The sequence below is a fragment of the Bactrocera neohumeralis genome, chromosome 4, assembly GCF_024586455.1.
Source record: "Bactrocera neohumeralis isolate Rockhampton chromosome 4, APGP_CSIRO_Bneo_wtdbg2-racon-allhic-juicebox.fasta_v2, whole genome shotgun sequence".
NCBI lineage: Eukaryota > Metazoa > Arthropoda > Insecta > Diptera > Tephritidae > Bactrocera > Bactrocera neohumeralis.
In genome coordinates, this window is record NC_065921.1 from 981,514 (window position 1) to 1,004,280 (window position 22,767).

At 39.0% G+C, this 22,767-nt stretch overlaps 1 protein-coding gene across 14 annotated transcripts in view; it reads left to right on the forward strand.

The window, feature by feature from the left end:
• The window catches only part of LOC126755428 (cAMP-dependent protein kinase type II regulatory subunit), an 80,455-nt gene extending 58,235 nt beyond the window's left edge, over window positions 1-22,220 (forward strand). For 11 of the 14 annotated variants that reach the window (XM_050467992.1, XM_050467994.1, XM_050467991.1 and 8 more), the window contains 7 exons: window positions 9,136-9,317; window positions 9,943-10,043; window positions 10,795-10,890; window positions 11,576-11,723; window positions 11,838-11,913; window positions 11,985-12,167; window positions 13,472-17,334. In XM_050467992.1, the coding sequence (XP_050323949.1) occupies window positions 9,136-9,317; window positions 9,943-10,043; window positions 10,795-10,890; window positions 11,576-11,723; window positions 11,838-11,913; window positions 11,985-12,167; window positions 13,472-13,614 (929 nt within the window). In that variant the 3' untranslated portion in view covers window positions 13,615-17,334. The other 3 variants (XR_007666485.1, XM_050468002.1, XM_050467990.1) reach the window with 3 other exon arrangements.
• Window positions 22,221-22,767: the final 547 nt, after the last annotated feature.

Genomic DNA, 22,767 nt, shown 5'->3' on the forward strand with positions numbered 1-22,767 from the left:
GATGAGCCAGGTGGTGCTGCGATTCGAAACCTAAGCCATGCCAATCACCTCAAAAGCTGCTTTGTGACCATTTTCACGAATGTCTGTTTATCGCTTGTTATTATTATTTTTGTTATTGCTTACTGAAATGTGAAAAGGTTTTTCAAGAGAGCGGGGAACGCGTAACACTAAATATGCGCGTAAATAATGATTCTGCCTAGCATATTCGATGGGCCTTCAAATGAGGCGCTACCATAGATTCGCTGTAACTTATAGTTGGTTAGTTGAATTCTGGACTCATACCTAAGAAAACATACGCCAAGATAATCTGAATAAAGAATGGGTTAGGGAAGAGACAGCGAAGCGAGGTCCTTACAACCTTAGGTGTCTTCTGATCTCATTCAAATATACACTCACACAAAGCTTCATTCATTGTAGTTTAGTTTATTTCGCTTGATGGCTCATGTGTAGCGCCTTAAGAGTCATTAGAAAAACGTATAAATGCGCACAGTACACACTTTCTCAACTACACGCACACATGGGCATTGAGAGTGCTGGGCCACCTACAAATATTGATCGCCGCCAGTCAATCATGCGGCATCAAAGCCTCTGCACATTGACAATGCCGCATTCATTAGAGAGCAAGAGCATCATTTACATGTACAGTTAATGTTTCGGCCCTCTTCCACTACTGGGAGATGGCTAAGCTGCTTTTTTTAGCGCATAGCTTCTGCCTTTGTTCTAACTCATCCTTCGAATTCTTTTCCGTTTATGAGAAATAGCTTCGCGCTTTAATAGCGACGCTACGAACCACTGCTTCACATGTTTGGCTGTGCATGTGTGTGTGTGGCGATGAGCTCTTGTCGGCCATTAACAACGTTTTAATGCGATTTATTCGAGTGCGCAGTTGCCTCTTGATGGTTCCGTCGCTTTCCCTCTCAAATCCTACCTTCGCTTAATAGCTAACCGTTCCTCCGAGGCAATGAGTGAAAGTGGTGAACAATTTTTGTTGTTTTATTGGTTTGATTGCTTTGTACATCTGCCTTGCCACTAGAACAATAATTTTTGCCTCGGCTTGTTCCTTCTTATTAACCAGTGTGTGAGTGCTACCTTAACATGAAGGGTGCCTCGTTAAGTAAGGACGACTATTACTACTACTATAACGTGGTATATAGATTTTTAAAACTTTTAAGAACTTGGAGTAAACGATCATTATAAAAAAATCGAATTAGTTATCGATTCCTTTTTGGGTTTACTCGTTGGTTTATACAGAAAATTATATAACTTTCAATTATACGGTTACCAAAGCCAATCACCCTTTATTACAACCGTTCTTTTCTTGTGTTTGGGTGTTTGTAAGAGCTTTATGCTTCTGGATATGATGACAAGTACGGCTCTTCAGCTTGTTGGATTCTGTGATTTCAGTCGGATCCAACGGTGTGTGAAGGCATCACTCAGGGGTGGCCGCGGCCTATCGTTGTGTATTTTAAGCCGCTTCATTGACTGCTCCCTGTGTTTCCCTCTTTCCACTCCAATGCGCCCATACCCACATACATACAAACACCCTCCCATACATACATGTACATACATACATATAAGTAAGTTCGCTCAGATGGCGGCGAGGTCCAACCGCAGCCGCAGTCGTTCGACGTCCAGTGTAGCTGTTGGTTCGGCTTTGGAGACACTTATGAAAATTTAACTCGCTGTACTGTGCTCGTAGCGTTTCAAGCGTTGCGCTGTCGTTCCGTTCGAAACGCTATTAGTGAAGGATGTGTTGCTAATTAATTGCGCTCCACGTTGGTCCTCGCGCGCGTCTTTGTCGCTTAATTATCGAAACTGTAGAAAGCTCGACTCATCACTTTGGATTATCCCGTAGCAACCACACCGTAACCGTTATTTGCATAAAACAGCACTTCGCCTGTGATAGGCAAAAGACTGGCAAAGTCCGAATTTCGCAAAAAAAAACAATAAAATTTGCATATCTCGAGGCGCAAGAGCGGACGCCCGCGCAAAGTGTAGACAAAATTTATCGCCGCTTGTTGTGACCCCGTTAACGCGTTGGTACATTGCTAATAGACAAAAGTGCGCACCTGTTACGCGTCAAGTGCACATTATCGCAGTGCTCGTTTTGGTGAAATTCCCGGGGCGTTGAGGCGAATTTACTGTGTTTTGCGAACTTCGCGTACTTCGCCGTCAAAGGTGACGAGAACTCGCTGTCATCGTTGGTGTTGCTGCTGGTGGCACTTGGCAGTATTATTTTAGGGTTTCTTTGTTTCTTTTGCCCTGCGCCCACACTTGCTTGTCGTTTAAATTAATGCAATGCTTAATTAACCCAGAAAAGCCCAAGCACGAAGCATAAAATTTGTCATTAAACGCGGAACAACAAAGGCGCGCCCAGCTTTTTATGTTTTTTGTCGACAATTATGGGCACACACACGCACATCTTTCGGCGGTTCTGCGAAGAATATTATCTTTCCTGTCATCCAACACAGAATTCCTCATTATTTAATTTTTTCCGCTTTCGTAGTCTTCTGTGTGTCATCATGCACACTTCGATGTTTGATAATTTTCCCACTTCGTCTACTTAGATGCCGGACTTCAATTTGGTTTAGCTGAAGATAGTCCATTGCGGTCTGTGATAAAGTGACTTCTTCTAGTTCCTGCTGCAGAAAAGGGCATGACTCTGTTGAAAAAATTGTTGAGATGTGGTGTGAAAACTCTACAAAAGCTTCTTATAGGCTTAACAGACGGCAGCGTTAATCCGGATTAACTCCGCATTTAATCAATGATTTTTTAATTTTTACAAAACCAATTTTTATTACAAAAGCATATCAACACATTATTTTTAAAACGGCATCATAATTTAAAACTTCCTATCTTATTATTAAAAATTTGAAAAGCAGATGTCAGTGTTGCTTGTTTTTCATTCACAATACATTGAAATTGCAGCTAACTCTCTAAAATTTTGAAAATTAAATGGGAGTTAGCAACGGAGTAATCTTCACTAATTCCTGAACTAATCCGGATTAAATCAGTTAAAACAGTTAATCCGGATTAACGCTGCGGTCTGTCAATGCTATTAACACTCGTAGTTTGAAGGTCGTTCAATTTATTTTGCCTTTGATTCTTAGTAGCGATTCCTGTTCCATGTTGATGCTCAGCTTCACTTGTGCTATCAAGTTGAATATGTTCCGGGGAAATTCATTTCTTTCTGTCCGGTGACCGGTGCAATTCATGCCTAAGTTCATAAGTTAATTCGATTTTCTTACCCGAATTCGAAGCAAATCTGGCAGAATATTTAGACTTTCAGCACTTTTTACTTGAAAGTGGCTCTTTATATTTGCACAAATTGCGAACTGGATCTAAAAGTTTTATTCTAAGAATACCCCTTTCACAAATATTTCGCCGTAGTTTTTCGTGGAAGGCTGAATTTGTTAAAATACCCCAAGGTTAAACCATTTTCCTTGGGTGTCGTTTAAAAGAAACATATAAATGCATATAAGTAAAATGTGCTGGCCTAAGTTTTTAAATATGTTTATACAAACGCTTATACATATATGTATTTACTATCCACACATTCCATTTAATTATTTCGGCACTAAAGTCCTTCCTTCATGACTTCGCCACTGGTAACCTTCGCTCCTTTCCGGCGCTTGCTTGCTCATTTCACTTTCGTCTGCTTAATTATACTCTCGCAACAATGTTGCTAAGGAGAGTATTATAGTTTTGTTCACATAACGGTTGTTTGTAAGTCCTAAAACTAAAAGAGTCAGATATAGGGTTATATATACCAAAGTGATCAGGGTGACGAGTAGAGTCGAAATCCGGATGTCTGTCTGTCCGTCCGTCCGTCTGTCCGTCCGTCTGTCCGTCCGTCCGTGCAAGCTGTAACTTGAGTAAAAATTGAGATATCATGATGAAACTTGGTACACGTATTCCTTGGCTCCATAAGAAGGTTAAGTTCGAAGATGGGCAAAATCGGCCCACTGCCACGCCCACAAAATGGCGGAAACCGAAAACTTATAAAATGTCATATCTAAGCCATAAATAAAGATATTAAAGTGAAATTTGGCACAAAGGATCGCATTAGGGAGGGGCATATTTGGACGCAGTTTTTTTTGAAAAAGTGGGCGTGGCCCCGCCTCCTACTAAGTTTTTTGTACATATCTCAGAAACTACTATAGCTATAACAACCAAACTCTACAGAGTCGTTTTCTTCAGGCATTTCTATATACAGTTCAAAAATGGAAGAAATCGGATAATAACCACGCCCACCTCCCATACAAAGGTTATGTTGAAAATCACTAAAAGTCCGTTAACCGACTAACAAAAAACGTCAGAAACACCAAATTTTACGGAAGAAATGGCAGAAGGAAGCTGCACCCAGGCTTTTTTTAAAAATTGAAAATGGGCGTGGCCTCGCCCACTTATGGACCAAAAACCATATCTCAGGAACTACTAGACCGATTTCAATGAAATTCGGTATATAATAGTTTCTTAACACCCTGATGACATGTACAAAATATGGGTGAAATCAGTTCACAACCACGCCTTCTTCCAATATAACGCTATTTCGAATTCCATCTGATGCCTTTTTTGTATAATATATACATTAGGAACCAATGATGATAGCGGAATAAAACTTTACACAAATACGGTATTTGAAAAATATGTAAATGACGGATAATGAAATCTCGATTATCACTTTATCATGCGAGAGTATAAAATGTTCGGTGACACCCGAACTTAGCCCTTCCTTACTTGTTTTCGCTTGCATTTCATTACATATAGTATACAAGCATAATATAATTATTATTTCAGTGTGTGCTTTTGTAGTTTATTCCTTCAGTTTTTCAATGCGGGACCCTTATTTATGGGGAGCGTTTTTTTGAGTGGTTTAAATTTTGGAAAGCTCCCATGTCGATAACAGCGAAAACGAAATCATTGGGGGCATAAACCGAATACGTGAGCAGAGCACCCTTCCGGCAATCCTATTCGAACACCATGACACCATATAATAGCATTAATTCACTCCTTCCTCAACTGCTGAGATCACTAAGGACGTTGGAACAACAGCAGAAGAAGAGGAACCGCAGTTACACAAGTCCCACAACTTGTGTGGAAAGCGCTCATCTACTTTTGTCTTAGAATAAAACAAAATGCCAGTGGCCTAACCTCACTTTTTCTAATACCCACTATCATATACGGCAGAGGTTTACGTAGAACTGATTCCAAGATGGCGGATATTGTTTGCAATATCTTGCAGTTACATTTATCTTTCACCCAATTCTGCACTTCAATTCATCAATGTCTTATCCCGGATCCTTTATACCATGCGCGTTCACAACGCTTTTTGTCGTCTGGTTGGGTGCCGGAGAGCAGCTTGTTGTTGTTCATTGAAACTTGTCAAAGATACGCAACGGGATTATGTCGAAGCTTGTGTCATTTGTTGTATTGTGCACATATTGGCTGCAATTGTAAGGGTTTCCCTTGCATTCCCTTTTCTCGCCTGCAATTTGTAGGTGTGGCAGGGCGGCTCCAGATCCGCTGAATCCTCTCCTGGGTTCTATATTTAGTCGCTTTAGCTGGAAACTTCGCACTGAACTTTTTAATGCCGCACTTATCTGCTGCTTGTAGTCGTGGTGTTTACATACACATGTGTGTGTGTGTGTGTTCGTCAGTTTGGGCGCGCGCGTGCGTTAATAATGCCAATAACAACAAAAATTTCAAAGAGAATACATTCAGCGACTGGCAACATAATTTCCTCCATATACCGACTCATGCGCGCGTCTGTGTGTGTGCCTCCATGTAACACTAGCAGCAGCATTTAGCTGTGAAATCTCAAAAATAGCTCCAATTAAAAGCAAAAACAAGAAGAAAATTGCAAACTAACTACAACTAACTAATACAATCAACTGCGGAATAACTACTTGAGCAAAAATAAACTGCGCCAAGCAGCAACAACATCAACAATAACAGCGCATCAACAACCAGGCATCCGTCCGCCCCCACGCACCGCCACCCACGGGGCAGTGAAGCATTCGCACATTCGTACGAAATTTAATTAAGCCACTCAAGTGTGCGCGTGTGTGTGAGCGCGTACTCGCAAAGCACACACACTTACCAACGCCCGCACGCCGGTGCGTGGGCGTTACTGCATTTCTTCGCATTCCGCGCGCATCGGCTGCATACCCACGCCCTCGTTGCCATAGCCACGCACAACACGGCCGCGAAAACGCTTCTAACAGCGCGGCGCGTTGCTTATAGCTGCGCGCAGTCTACTGTGAACGCGTAATTGCTTGTGGCACGCCTGCCGCCGGCGCATCGCTGCTGCCCTTCACCTCTTCCGCACGCATTTTTCTTTCATTTGAACGCGCTCGGGTGCTCGCGAGTCGGTTGTGTTGGCCACCGTACATCGTCATCGGCAGCGTTTCACCCGAAAATGGCTTCTCAAGTTTCCACTGCCAGTATGCTTCTCGGTAAGCTAAAAACACCCAACACACACTTATTAAGTACAATTATCAAACTTATTATTATGGCAACACTGTCATTAACTCCCGGTAATACAAGCGGGAATGAAAGCTTGCCGTTGAAATTAGAGCAACAACAAAATCAGGACAAGTTTCGCACAACAGTCGGGGAATCCTTCAATGAAATCTTCAATCGAGTTATCGAGCCATGTTCTATAATAATTTAGCTCTCTGTGAGGGCCAGCTCATATAGACTGCAAAATTCCGTTATTCAAAATCTTGCTATAAACTTTAAACCACAAAGGATCATTTAGATTTGAAATATCGGATCTGAGCTTAAACTATTACAAATTGGTGTTTTTGCCTTGGATCCTGCTATTGACAGTGACTAATAAAAAGACCTTTGGTTAATAATCAAAAATTTACTTTTACTTCGAAATCATATAGTAAAATTGTTGTATTTTGTTGTTGTCTTGTCTCATATATAGTACTTTATGTCTTTGCGTAAATTGAGTATTACCGCATTTTTCCAGTATGTTTTCCGAATATGTTTTCCGATGATGAAATTCGCTTTCTTAAGTTTCCCCAACTAGTTGAATGCAGAAAATGCCCACGAGCGCTTCGGAGAGTTCCCAATTCTCCCGCTTCCACATCTTCAAATTGGAATTGCAACATGATTGCAGCAATTAAACGCCAAAGTGCATTCTTAATTGAGATGCGTAAATTAATTGCGTTTTAATGCGCCCATGGATTGGGGGTGGCACGGCCCCACCAACGCAAAGAAAATTATGAATGCCACATGGGAATGTCGGGCTCGTGCCGCCATTGCTGTTGTTCGGCTGCAGCTGCTTGCCTTTGCTTTTGTGGCAAACACAATTTTGTTGTTGTTGTTTTCTGTTGCTGTTACAGCCCCATTCAGTTGCACCGAAAGGGAAGTGAATACCGATTCGGAGAGTCCTCTTGCCACGGACGATGCTTGAATGCGTGAGTGGGTGAAGAAGCGGAAGAGTGGCAGTAAACGAAATAAACGGAATCCGCAATGCAGAGCTCAAGTTTAATAAATTTGATCAAAATGAGTTTACCTGGGGAATATTACGTCCGGAATTTGGTCTTCTCTCATCTTTTGATTTCACTTATTTCATTTCACATGGCAAGTCTTTCTGCTTTACTGCATGCAGACAGGTTCAGAATACAGAGTTGCAGAAGGTAGTCGTCTAGAATCTAGATAAAGGAGAGAAGGGAAACAAGAATGTTTTATGCTGAGACAGGACTTTCAGAGACAAAGGATATGGAAGAGTCGAGACGTCGCACTTTTCGGGCAAACTATCGCAAAGGACCTCATTGTCTGTCGATCGAAGAAAAGAAAAACTTGATAAAGATACAGACATAAATATCCACAAATCGATAGCATATTTTGCGGCTAATCACTTCATACTCACCCAGGCATACTTGTACGTACGTAAGCTTGTGTGTGTGTGCATTCAACACTTTGCACAAGTGAACATTCTACACGCATTTGCATGCGTTTTAATTAAATTTTATGGAATTCCCACTTGTTTGCTGTAAATATTTGTCAGTGAGCCAAACCGGGGACGTGAGCTATTCAAGCACCAAATTGCAAAAACACTCAAATATGTTATTATGCTTTCCTCGCATATTATATTTTGCGTGGAAGTCCACCATGAAATTAACAAATGTTTTCGCACACACATACTCACACGTGCACGCATATGTGGACGTTGGAATGTGCGTGTGTTTACATGATGTGACTTTGTGAGCATAAAAGTCCATCAGACGTCAGTAGACGGAAGAATAATACAATAGCACTAAAAGTTTGCGCTAATTCTATTATTTTTGCTATTTCGAGAAGCATATTCGTTGTGAATATTAAAATAAGATTATGTTCATATCTCATGAATTAATTTGTAAAAAGTAATTGAAGAGTTTACTGCAAACAACATCACGCCCAACGAAACTTTTCGCCTTTTTTGTAGTAAATCTTAACTTAACTTTTATTAGCTCTCAACTTTACTTTTCAGTCAGATTAAGAACTCTTCGCCCCACCTAAAATCACTTGTCATCTGCAAAATGGGTATTCCGTCTGCGTCGGCAGGAAATCGCTTTCGCATTTGCCTTTATATGTGATTTTTAAGTGTGAAAACTCGCACTTTATATCGCCGGCCGCATCCTTCTAACATAACCAACGGCGCCTGCTGCCCGACCCTGCATTTCAGAGAAGGTCCGTTCAAAATGATTTATGCTGGCGCAAATTGCCCGTCAAGTCTCGCACATTTGTTCACTTAAAGTGCAAATCATTTAATTTAATTAAGTTTTTGACGGAGCACCGCAATATTTTGCATATTAAGTGCGACAACGCAGCGTCTCGCGTCCAGCGTGGCGTATGAATAATGCACTTAGCAAACGCGCGCACACACACTCACACACATACTCACATAGCATACATATTCAAATCGTTAGTGGGATTTGAGTGCTGAGAGCGCTGTCATCGAATTCCACAACAAAACATTTAAGCACAGGCTTCCAGCGCCCAACACTTCTCCACATCCCGAATTTAAGAAAAAGTATTTTGCTATTTTGGGGTTCAAGCGACCGATTGCCGATCAAAAAACTGCAACCTTCTTCATGCCAAGACGTTAATTTTTCTCGTTTATTTGTTTATCTTCAGAGCCAGTCCGCCGTTTTACCACACGCCGCAAATCCGTATTTGCCGAAGCCTATGATCCAGAAAACGACGCCGACGATGACGAGGCCGAACGCAAGGTCTATCCCAAATCAGATGAGCAACGTGCACGTCTAACCGATTCGGTGAAGAATGTACTGCTGTTCCGTTCGTTGGACGATGAACAGGTGAGTGCGTGCCATCAGCGGCACAAACACATACATACATTTGCATTTCTTTGAACTGCATTTCATTTGCGGTTTCCTGTAGCGTTTGAAATGAACGCACAGAGATAGAGCATCGCAAGTAAGATGCTTTTGTTCCCCCACGGAATATTTTATAGCATTCCTTTAGGTCCACCAGTGCATGCACTATGTTCAAGGCAACCTAACCTCAGACGCATACGCTTTCAACACCTGTTTGCTGAGCACTAAACAAATTTGTATTTATAACCGAACAGCAACTCAAAGAAACCGAAGGTAGAACGACGCTTTCGTATGGAGCATGAATTACCGTTGCCGCTTGGTGAAAGAGTAAGCTAAGCCTAACGTTTCCGTGAGCCACATAGGAATACAATTTCTGTATTTTCAAAGCTGGTCTCAATAATTTTTCTCCCGTAGAGAGACCAAAATAGATTCGAAGAATACAACACTTCTAATACAAACACACACACATGCAAATCAATTTCAATATTTGTTCTTCATTATTCTCAAATATGAAATTGGTCTCACATGTTTCAATACAAAAACAGACAGACATGCAAATTCGTGTTTCACATACATTCTACATTCAAACATTTTGTTTTTTTCGCAGATGAATCAAGTATTGGACGCCATGTTCGAGAAGCGAGTGCAGCCGGACGAGTTCATCATTCGCCAGGGTGATGACGGCGATAATTTCTATGTTATTGAGTCGTGAGTATCGCATTTCAATTATGGTAACGCCCGGCTAAGTCGTGAGTGAGTGAACTAAACGGGGATTGCTGTGCGCTCACCCTCCGTTCTCATGCAAATTTATTCCCCATCTATGAGTGGAATTAAAAGGGATTGATTTTTTTGTTTATTGCAATTGAATGGCGATGGTTTGGTGAACAGGTTTAAATGATAAAGCATCTCATACAAGTTGCCGTTGCTCGGCTAAAAGTAACGTCGAGTTGAGGTCACAAGCCTCGAAGTTTGGTCTTTTCGTAATAGTGTTTATGCTCCTCGGCTGTGATAGAATCTAGGGACCTATTTTTTTAAACATTAATAACGAGTAACAGTTAATAACAAATTCTTACAGTCAACTCAAGTTTAGTTTCGAATATAATTTTCTCACCAAATTTTCACACCAGCTCGTGCCCTTATTAATCGTTTAATTTCTCTAAGTTTTGTGTTCTCCAAAATTGAAAGCGCTTTCTTCATTTAAATCAAATTCGTCGAATTATGAGGTGTTTAATAAGTTACCACTTGGCAAGCGCTGTAAAATACCTTGGTGAATTGGAGACATGAATAACGCTCTCATCAAACCCGGCAGTCGTTCGATGTGTGATTTAAGCTTGCAACACCCTTAACTTTTTTGTTAAATTACTTCAAGCTAATAAGAATACTTAATCATATTTTAACTAATTCTTCCCTTTTTTCTCTTTTAATCTACTCTTTGCTGCACGAAAAAAAAAATGAATAGTGGAGTTTACAAAGTAATTTGTAATGGTGATCATATTTTCACTTACGACAATACTGGAATATTCGGTGAATTGGCATTGCTCTATAACGTACCAAGGTGAGTGAAAATTCCATTTATACAGCATAAGTATATGTATATAAATAAATATTTATATTATGAAGTATGTAAATGCTTAAAATTTTGTATAAAAACATTTATTTCAAAATTATATGCGCTTGACTACCAATCAGCATTAAAGTGATGAATAAAAGTTGCTGCTCATAAAGGCAACAGAATTACTTTTTCTAGCAAAAAAAACTAAAAATTCCTTGCATTTATAGAAAATATAAATGTTCCCATTAAATTAATGAAATCACATTTTTCGCCTTTTTGGCGCACAAAAGCTTTTTGAATGGAAAAAGTGCTGGAGTTTAGTGCCTTAATTATCCTTAATACAACCTGGCCGAGAGATTGTGTTTGTGTGCGTGGTTGTGTCCGACAGCTGGCAAGCATGTGTTCGCATGTGGTTGTGTGTGTGTTTGTGTGTAATTCATCGTTTTTATGGGAGGAGGCGTTAAAGTTGAAAATAGATGTTTATTCAATTGGAAGTAAAGCTTAAAATAAACTTAAAAAGTCATTTTATCGATTTACCTTTGCTCTACACACAGACACACACACTCATTGTTACAAGCATATGCGCATGCAACTAAATTAAAAAGGGTGATCAGATTGGGAACTAACTCTTTTTAAGGCCTAACATCGAAAAACAGCCATTTATGTAACGATTTTCGATTTCTTTCAGAGCCGCCTCCATACAGGCTGTCACAGAGGGCCTACTCTGGGCCATGGACCGTCAAACGTTCCGCCGCATTCTATTGAAGTCCGCTTTCAAAAAGCGAAAAATGTACGAGACGCTATTGGACAGTGTACCAATGTTGAAAGCGTTGAAGGTGAGCAACCATATGCTTATTACTCAAACAGAAGTGCTCTGTAATTTATACTACAAGAAGCATTCTATACATACAAGAATTTATTTCATTTAATTTTTGAATATTTTCATTTAGTCCTATGAACGCATGAATTTGGCCGATGCATTGGTTTCCAAGCACTTCTCTAGTAATGAGAGAATCATCAAACAAGGTCGGGAGAACGAACTTACTTAACTAAAAGCACTCAAATCTCTACAAAATTATATGCTTTACTCCTTGCAGGTGACGTCGCTGATGGCATGTACTTCATAGAGGATGGCAATGTTTCGGTGAAAATGGATCAAGATGGCAAGGAGATAGAGATTTCGCGCCTAGGTAAAGGTCAATATTTCGGCGAGTTGGCTTTGGTTACACACCGACCACGCGCTGCTTCCGTCTATGCAGATGGAGATGTCAAAGTTGCATGTAAGTGAAAAAGACCACAAAATTAACTCAACTTATTGTTACTTTCGAAAGTTAGTTCTTTTATGTACTCATACCACATCCATTGAAAAGGAAAAAACATCAATTCAACATTCAAAACATTTATTCATTATATTTTAAATTTTCGAATTATTGTTTTCCGCTAGAGACATTATTCTATCAGTGTAAAACTATTCTGGTTTCTCCGCGAAAAACTGCGACAGTAATTTTCACAGACTTCTCTTGAAGTTCAATCTCATCAGTTCTTGACAGTAAAATGTAGAATAAATCGTTTGACCAGGCTGGAGCAGCTCATAGTTAATGATGCCTTTCCAATTCCTTCAAACACTCAGCATAACCTTTCAAGCCGTCAATCCTGGCTCTGCGAACATTTGTTGAGCATCACCACGCTTGGACCCTTTTTCGCACATTATTGTCGAATTTGAACCGCTTTTGGTCTCCTGTTACCATTCGCTTCAGAAATGGTTCGATTTCATTTTGTTTCAGCAAAGAATCGCAGAATTTAATTCGATCTATTAAAATTTTCACAGACAATTCATGTGGTACCCAAACATCGAGCTTCTTTTTGTAGCCAGCCTTTTTTAAATGGTTCAAAACCGTTTGATGATGAATGTTAGGTCTCTTAGCGATGTCATTGCTGCTTATGTGACGCACCTGTTCAATCTTTTCCATAATTTCATCGACTTTTTCAACGGTAGGTCGATCAGAGCGAAGTTCGTCTTCCACATAAAAATTTCCAGAACAAAAGCGAACGAACTATTGCCATACGAAATACGAAAATACTTTTTCGACTACCAATATTTTTAATTTTCAAATCATTGTGTTGAAGTGCTTCAGCGTATATACCGTTAATACTATACTATTTACATTAACCTATACAATGAAATATACACATGAACTTTAATATACGTATGTATGTACATATGTATGTATATATTTAAATGTGTTTGCAGAAATCTTTTTTTACTGAAATCTTTTCCTAGTGGATGTGGTATTTAGTATTCTTTTGCCTTTTAAATATTTAGTTTGCCATTTTATTTTCATTTCTCTTGTGCATTAGCTTGTTTTTCCGCCTATGTTTTATCTTTCTAAGCTTTTATTAATTTAATTTTGTTTTTATTTTTCAATTTTCTTCCTAATTTTCCCCTGCTAATTTTACTCCTTAAACTTCGTTAAACCGTATAACTTCGTATCTGTGAATTCCTCCGCTTGTGCTTGCGTAACTGTATCTGTATGCTTTATATATGCCCGATTTGTTATACAATACGTGGGCCCTATGTTTGTAGTCTTAGATACCGATTGCTTCGAGCGTTTGTTGGGCAAATGTGCGAATTTGTTGGAGAGCGGCATCAGCGGTTACCGCTACCTAGACGATGATTTGCGCATTTATTATGACAATATGAAAATGCTGCAGGACATTAAATTGTAGAGCCATTCCGTTTGCTTGTTGTTTTATCATTTTAATATTAGTTGTATGCTTTCATTACTTAACTTTTGTTATTATTAATTATTTCTATGCAAAAACCGAAAACTCTTCATTTCGATTTAAAAAAGTAAACTTTCCTTTTAACCTTCTTATCCACAAATCTATTTTAATGCCCTTTAAATTCTCCTTAAAAATCATCAATAATAAAACTCAATAAACAATCAAATGCTTGAATCGACTTGTGCTTGGCAATGCGTGAAAGATTTGGACAAGAGCGCTTTCGAGCGAATACTCGGGTTCCTTACGGATGTGCTCAAGCGAAATGCAGAAATCTATGAAGAACAGTTATCGAATCTTGCACGGGAGAATATATTTTAAAAATCTTTCACTTTTCTTATGTATGTATGGACAGTAGTTTTCTGTATACGTTTGTGTTGAATTTCGTGCACTCAATGTTACAAGTCTCCAGGGAAATCCAGAATGGAATGGATGCATCTAAATACATTCCGTTTTGATACTAACGCTGAGTAAATGTTATAAGATTTATATGCATACAAATAAATGCAAAGCAAAAAAATATTTTATAATTATTTCAAGTTATGAAAACTGGCAAAAGATAGAACTGATACACTGTGGGCAAAAAATAGTAAGACTTTTTAATTTAAATTTTGCGCGAAACCCCATTCGCTGAAATATTTTTTTCTAGGCCGGTATGACAGTTACATCTGTGCCAAACGTCACATCAAAATAATCATTAGTGCTTAGTATAAGCTTGTCTTTCTGAAGAACATAAAGTGCATTCGGCGATTTTTAGTGAAATTAGTCAACAAAGAAGTTCCATTGAATCAATACTTCCCGGCTACCAGCATGTTATGAAACATATTAAGCGTCACGTCAAATCAAGGTTAAGTAGACAGTTTTATTTGATTATTGAGATGCCAAGCACTCCGAATTCCTTCCGGCCGGCCAAACTGTCAACAAGGAATACTATTTGAGTCTTATGCGCCGTTTGCGCGAAGCTATTCGTAAAAAGAGGCCGGATTTATGGACCGACAGTTCTTGGTTTTTGCACCGTCGCAAACTGCGTCGATCCTCTGAATCGCATCGCGCTTTAAAGGCTATTTCGGAAATTGACTTTAACAACTGTTTCAAGGATTGGAAAAAACGTTGGCACAAGTGTATTATGGACAAGGGGGATTACTTTAAGGGGTACAACATAGATTTCGAAGAATTAATAAGGAATTTCGGAATTATGAACAAAGTCTTACTGTTTTTTGCTCATATGTAGTAGTAAGGCATCCGGCGGATCCCAAACACAGCGCACAACCCTTTGGAGGGTGTTTCGGCTTCTCACTTCAGCGATGTTCACGCCAATAAAACAAAGCAAAGCGCTGTTTCATTTCAGAGGATACCTCTCTAAGAGAATTAAAATTTCCTTACAATATATGTACACATATAAATCTGTATAACTACAATCTTCGGTTGATAACGATACTGAAAGGTCTCTTAATATGAGCAGTTTAAAAAGGAGGGAATACTCGTATAAAAAAATGAATGAAATACTTGGCGAGACCTCCATTTAGTATACCAAAATTGTATTCTGTCGTCCGATTTGTAGCTCTAATAACAATTAATATCAATTCCATGATATATTATACAGAGGCCGAATTAGTTTTTTACGAGATCCGGTCGGACGGCAGTTTTGTATTTTAGATTTTATTATTATTTTTATTGTTATGTAATTCTTTCATTAACGGAAATACAAAAGCACAAGCTACTAGAGGAAGCACAAGTACTATTCCGAGCTTCAAGTACTCACGAAGGTGTTAGAAAAGCACTAAAAAGTAAATAATTAGATCGGTAGTTGCTTGTTAGAAAGCAGGCCCATAAGTTCTAGGTATGTAATGGTACCCTGCCACTTCCACCGTCATTTTCATCACCACTTTGGAGGCAAGGTCAACTAAAAGGCGCATTGGTAAGGCTCGAGTAATAATTAGAAGAAAATAACGGCGCATGTTAGCTTCTAATCTTGGTCAATTGGGTTACACCGCTTTCAAAAACACAGCCAACCAAAACACACACCAGTACCGATTAACAATTACAAAACACCAAAGAGACACTTGCTCCAATTGGGTAAAAGATATCCTCACCACACACACAAACATGCACAGTGTTTTAACAACAACAACTTATACCTTTTACCAGTTCGCCAAACAGTAATATTTGAATAACAGTTATGAGAGTACCGTTAGACAAGAAAATACCGTTAATGAGCTGAAGTAATGGAAATTATGTTGTCTAAAGTAAAAAAGGGTAACGGTTCTTTTAACACTTTCTGCATTAATATACTCATTGAACCCTTTAATAAACGGATTGTCACACATACACATAAACACACTGACACTGCCAACACACATAAAAGCTTTTATTGACAATTTAATATTCTTTCATGAACCGATTTTTAACATTTTTGGTATTTTAGTGCTCAATGCGTAAGGCCGTTAATTATCGTAATTCCCAGTGTAAGTGGGAAGATACTAACTGCCTGCTCCTCCGTACCAACCGTCTTCAAGACCTGCGATCGACAGTTCAGTTCGTTTCTATTTCAATGGGTCGCAATGTCAGAATTATAGCCCAGACGAGTGAGACTCTGTAAATGCGTGCCAATACCAGGAAAGATTGGTCCCAGATCCCCCAAAAGTTTTCCTCAAAACATTCCAATCTTAAAGTTGAAATTAACTGTTTTTTTCACATACAATACACTCATTTTTCCTAACATAAAAGTTCCCTAGTTATTATATTAATGGAAAATGTTTTAAAATTAATTCAAATCTTCTGAAATCTTCTCAAATCCTCTCGAAAAGTAACCAAATTGTGCAATTTCAAATCGAAATAAAAATAACTTAACTTATTTTTCCTCAGAAATACACTGAAGTTAAAAATTTTGGTTAAAACCCACATTTGAAGAGGTGTTGGTTCCTTAAAAAATTTGACAACAGAACTTAATGATCTACATATGTATGTAGTTCCTGTAAACCTTCGGAAATAAAAGTGTGAGCAAGACCTCAATCAGCCGCAAAACAGTTATTTTTTATTATTCATATATGCCGTTATATACAATATTTACACCGAAACTTTAATTGATTTGATTAATACTCACCGATCCCAACGGGGTTAGATCGCCGAAAAAGCAACCCTTGGCCGGATAAAATCCGTGGGAACTGAAAATATACTTTGAATAAGCAAACGTATACATATGTATGTATACGACAAAACGCAAGAACTTTAATTGATCGAACTCAACAGTCTCAATAGAGTAAATTTGCCTCTCTTATATAAATCCCGTTACAATTGTAAATATGTGTGTGTGAACTTGCTTGTGAGGGTGTTGAATCTTTCTGTGTTTCCATTAATTTTGTAAATAGGAATCTGTTAGTCTTATACTTAATTTTATGTTTTATTTTATGAATTTATTTATTTTTCTGTTTTGCCTTGGACATTTCCACTTATTCCTACTTCAACGAACTGCAGCATGCGAGTAAAGAAGTATTTGTAACATAAGATTTGTGTCTAATTGGCAACTGAAAATCAGCGGAAAAGTGTTGTGCATGCGGCCACACTAAAAGCAAATAATAAAACAGCAACAACAAATATTTGAATTAACTTTTGAATTTCGCTAAGCACATTTGAATAATCTCTGCTCACAATTCTCTCTACTCACTTTATTTAGTCTTGGAGGTGCGAGCATTCGAGCGCTTGCTGGGCCCGTGCATGGAGATCATGAAGCGCAACATTGACGACTACGAGACGCAGCTTATCAAAATCTTTGGCACCAAAAACAACATTAGCGATACACGATAAAAAGTCTGAGTTCCAAGCAAACACACACACAACTAAGAATACACACGCACACACACACACTGACCGCCAAAAGCGCTCACGTGCGAAGTTCACATACACAACAACAACACCAACAAGAACTACAACTACAACAATGCCACTCTAAAAGCGGTGGCAATATAAATCTACTAATAATATCATTAATAATTTAATTAAAATCCAACTGAAGCTGCAGCAGACGCCATTAGTACGTGTAGTTAGGAATACAACAACAGCAGCGGCAGCATCAACAACAACAGTAACAGCATTAAGAGCAGCTTACTAAAATACAATAGTCAATCATGTTGAAAGTCAAAGGAGAGGAGAATCACTAAAGTAACAACAGAAACAGAAACAGAAACAGAATTTACAAATGCATCAAGTGCAACAGCAACTAAAACAGCATAGCATAATACTAGACCAAACCAAGTCCATATTTATTCACAAAACATATTGAATTGTAAGCACAAGAAATTAGTTTAAAGCAAGAAAGTGCTTATGTATGTGTATACTAGTATAGTATGCGTATGTATGTATGTATGCATGTATGTACTATTATCGGCGAACGCCACACAAGCCAATGCATCCCTGCAAAGAGCTTCAGCTAGTCAGGAAATGTAGAAACTCCCATCCGGAATCGAAGTAGACAGAAAACAACAGTCTTCTTCCAATCATAGAAGGATTTTCAGATAGATTTCTCAGAACTGACACAAGGCTGGCATGTTTCCGAAATCTGACAAGCCGGAACTCATAGGACAACATCATTTCGCGCCGGGATGCAAGCGCTCGCCGCCTACATACAAACACAAACACACATACATATGTGTGCGTAAGCACTCACACAATACATACACACATGCATACAAGCATATCTGGTAAAGTAAGTAAAGTATATCTTCTAATTTCTTTCTACTTGTTGTTTTTATAGTTTGTAAAATGGGAAGTAGTGGGTGTGAGCCAGGCGCTTGAAAACTTTTCTTTTGCTTACAAACATACATATACATAGATACACACTGCTTTTCTGCCATTCTCAAGCAAAAGCCTTGGAAAACAAAAGCAACAAATATAAGTAAAAACAGTTAATTTAAATGCTTAAACGCTGCTCTCAACCAGAGCAAGAAGAAGAAGAAAACGTAGAAGTAAGCGAACACACGAAGTCTCAGCACAGTGAGCCGTCGAGGCGAATGTAAACCTTAAAAAGTAAATAGTTAAAAGCAACAAAAAGCAAACACAAAACAAAACAAAACCAAACATAAACATATTTATTAGTGTAATTAAAAGTTTCAGCGATGCAGGCCATTACGAGATTGTTAATGAGAGAACTAGAGAACTAGAGGCGGGAGAAGGCAAAATATGAAAGATAGAAACATTTTAGTGCGGACACTTCAAAGGTGGTAGTTCATTTGAAATGGACCGCGGTCCGCTAGGTTTTGCGAAGATAAACACACGCACACACATACACATACATACATAAACATATTTGTTATAAATAAAATAATTTGTATTATTTATTTTTAATTGCAAAGCATATTATGTACATCTGGTTTATAGCAGAGCCATCAAACAATTAATATGATCTTAACAAAGAAGTTGTAAGCGACGTAAGTAAAATATAAATAAAAACAAAAATATTAAAAATAATATTAAAAATTAACAAGATTATTGATGGGTAAAATCAACATGTAATTTGTACCGTTATTTTGCGTTATTTACAACTCAAACACACAAACATACATAGATATTTCCGACAACAAAGCGACGTATTCTGAGCCACAAACCAGAAAACAAAATAAGTTAAAAGTAAAAGACATGAATTAAAATAACGGTAGAATTGAGAAGTGCGTGCATTTCAATGGAAATTATTAAAAATCCACGGCAATTGTTTGTTTATTTGCTTCAGTTTTGTTCGTTGCCACCAGAGGTGACTCGTTCAGTGTTTTCCTACTACCGAGCAACGGTACCCAGTAAAACCCGAAAATCATATTGAGAGTTAGATGGCATATCAACCCATTAGATGAGTTGCATTTATGGGGAAAGGTTTTTGTCACGAATGTTAAGTCAGTTGGTCGCCGAAGATCAGTGAAACATGCGCACCCACCATTAGATGGCTACACGATCATATACATATATGAGTCCATGTCCTTAAGTTCCGTCAACCTGGCGCTGAGCTGTTTAACCAGCCAGCAGTTTTTAGCTGTATAGAAACTGGATCGTTCTGTGAATTAGTTAAGATGGGAGCATATCAGCCAACCATAGGTCATGACCATTTCCTCAACTACGCCGCACTAATATGGTCGCCTGGATGCAGTGGAACGCAGATAATGAAGCTTCAGACTTGTCAGAACACTGCACTCCGGACTACTACGGGATGCCTCTTGATGTCTCCTATTGAGCACCTACATATTGAGGCTCGCATGCTCCCAGTTAAGCATAATGAACTCTTCTCCAGGCAGTTCGTGCCGGGATGCTTTCGAAGAAATCACCCCTGCAGTCACCTGCTTGGAACATCAAGAGGTCATTCCTCAATTACGTCTACGACATTAGACAGTGCGCCGACCAAACTTCGGACGCAACAAACTTCCGCAGCATCGTTCTGGATACTGTAGAAGGTTAAATTCCCACTTATCCAGAATAGACCCCGACATATCCAATATATGTCCTGCGTGCAATTAGTCTCCGCATGGCACTGACCACCTCTTTGCACGTCGAAACAGCACGTTTTTTAGGCCTTCCGTCAGATAATGTCGACAACAACTTGGCTAATCCTTAACGGGGACTAGGTACCCGTTAGGACAGCATCAACCATTCATCTCAACTGGAGTTATACATATATTTTTAAAAGATACCTTATGATGTCCACTCGCTGACCAACTTTCACCAGATACCGTTTTCAGTTCAGAATTTAGAGATTCAAATCGAGCAAAGCTGGTTCATCCGTTCCCTGAATCGAATGGATAAGGGATTTTCGTATTTACCTAAAATACGAGTATGTACATATGTATACACCAGCAATCCTTTGTTAGTTACAACAACAGAAATGACAATGAGCCCATTTGTGCATATACACTCACTCTCATTATGTAGAAATGCGTTTGCATGGGTGTGGAATCGTCAACACATACACAGGAAATCTATTCACACAAATCCAACTGTATTGTAATTAGCTAGTAAGGACATATTGAAGTACTTGTAAGAATACAATCACCGTTTTACATTGCACAATCGAAATGAGAGGAGATCATCAGAAGAAGTAGAATAAACCGTAAAAAGCGTTAAAAAATACCAAAAATGTGAAAAAAATCATACAAACCGCTCCGCGTCGATAGTGCCGCACGCTTAAGTAAGAAGATATTTGATTGCGAATGGAGGAAAATTTGCAAATTTCGTTTCTTCGCTTCGATTTCAGAAGCAAAGTAAAAATATTCAAGATGTTACCTTAAATTAGAAGAAAAAAATATGAAAAAATAAAAATAATCTTAACATCAAAATAAATCCGTTGTGTGTGTGTGTATGTACCTATGAATTAATGAATATATATAAGCAAAACAAAATGGAGTCCTAAAAGTCAGCATGTCATTAATCAATTGCGGACCTTCTTGCAACATTGTTGGATCCTATTTACGTATGTGTGTATGTAAGATAAATAACTGTGAGCCTCCATTGATTTGATGTACTCGATGTGTTAACTGTATTTTGTTCTTTTTTATGCGTGTAACTAACTAGTCAGAGACGAACTTAAGCAATAATGCCCGTGCTTGTTAAACTCATATTTGTTACCGATAATCCGCAGCACCACTTCCGACGGACGAGGGTTCGAAGTGAAAACTGAGCAAACTGCGTTAAGCGAGTGTGCATTGGCACCGACGACCCCTAACGGGAGCCGGCCATGCCCAGAATGAAGTTCGAAAAACACCCCAAGTGGAAGCTTATGCCACAGCTATCCTCCCTGAAAGTGGTGAAGCTAGCTCAGGCTGTCGTAGCCGCAGAAAGGAAGGGGAATGTAAGCGTGAATCGCAATGGTCAGATTAAAATCAAAATCGTTCAACCTTTTCTGTCAACACTCACCTCTGCGGCGAGATCCTATGGCAATGGATTTTCTTTTGAATAAGACAACTTGCTTAAAGCGACACCCTTCGTCCACTCACTGCTGGCAATCAAATGCACAATGTACCTTGCCCTTCAATATACAAAAATATGCATTTCGACATCTTCAGTTGTAATAGTCGCATGACCCGCCAATGCGTTGCCAAAACTATCTGGTCCAAGCATACTATTTTCAATAGTTTCTGTGGTGGATTTGTTAAACTTCGGGTACGCTTTTCTGTTGTCTTTCCAACTTCTTTTACAAATTCCCTCGACTGCTGCGCACATTCGCAGCGAATGAAAGGAGATATCCAATGAAAGTCTACTAAGGACCCCAATCACTAGAGGGAAGTCCATGGTCGGTGTGTGCGGTTAGGGGTCTATAAGACCCTTGAACCCCGTATTTTTGAGTATGCTCAACATGGATTCCCCTTTGCGTTAACTTAGGCACAAACAAGACCCTCGCTAACATGAGCTTATTTTACCTGAACTGCACTCTAATGAAATAATGTATTTAACCGTTAAGCGATACAATTGAAAAGCAATTTTCAATTAAATTTAATTATAAATAAGTGAAATGTGTAGTATTTAATACAAAAAATAAAAATATTTAAATAGTAATTAATAAAGAACCTAATGAAAGGAAATGCGAAGTTTTAACTTGAACGGCTTGGAAACAAGGTCGGTAAGCGAACAGGGTTAATTAGGCAGCTGGAATACAGTTGGACCGTAGCAGGAGCAAGTATTTCAAAGAGCACGCAGGGGCTACTCGGAACACAAAACTGAGCACCACGAATTATCTGAGCGATATATTTTCGAGATATTATTCCAAATTAAGAACAATCAACCAGGGGGTTCCGGAGACTGCCGTCCTGCGATGATGAATTTAAAAGTCGGCGGTTCATTGCACGGAACCAAACCCAATGATTTTGTTTACAAGCTGGAAGAGAGACATCCGCTTTCTAATGGACCCCATTTCGGACGAGATTATGTACATGTCGATGGCAGCACTACACTCTCACTTCCTCATTTAACGTCAAAGATCTTTCCGACGGCTTGAGAAGTGCAACTACTAACTGTTTACTATCCGTCCCACCCAGTCGGGTCTACGTAATCGGAACAGACACGGACTTTTACCCGACCAACAACTGTCAACTCGGCAGGGTTCCTCCAAATTACTATCAGAAGTGCCTA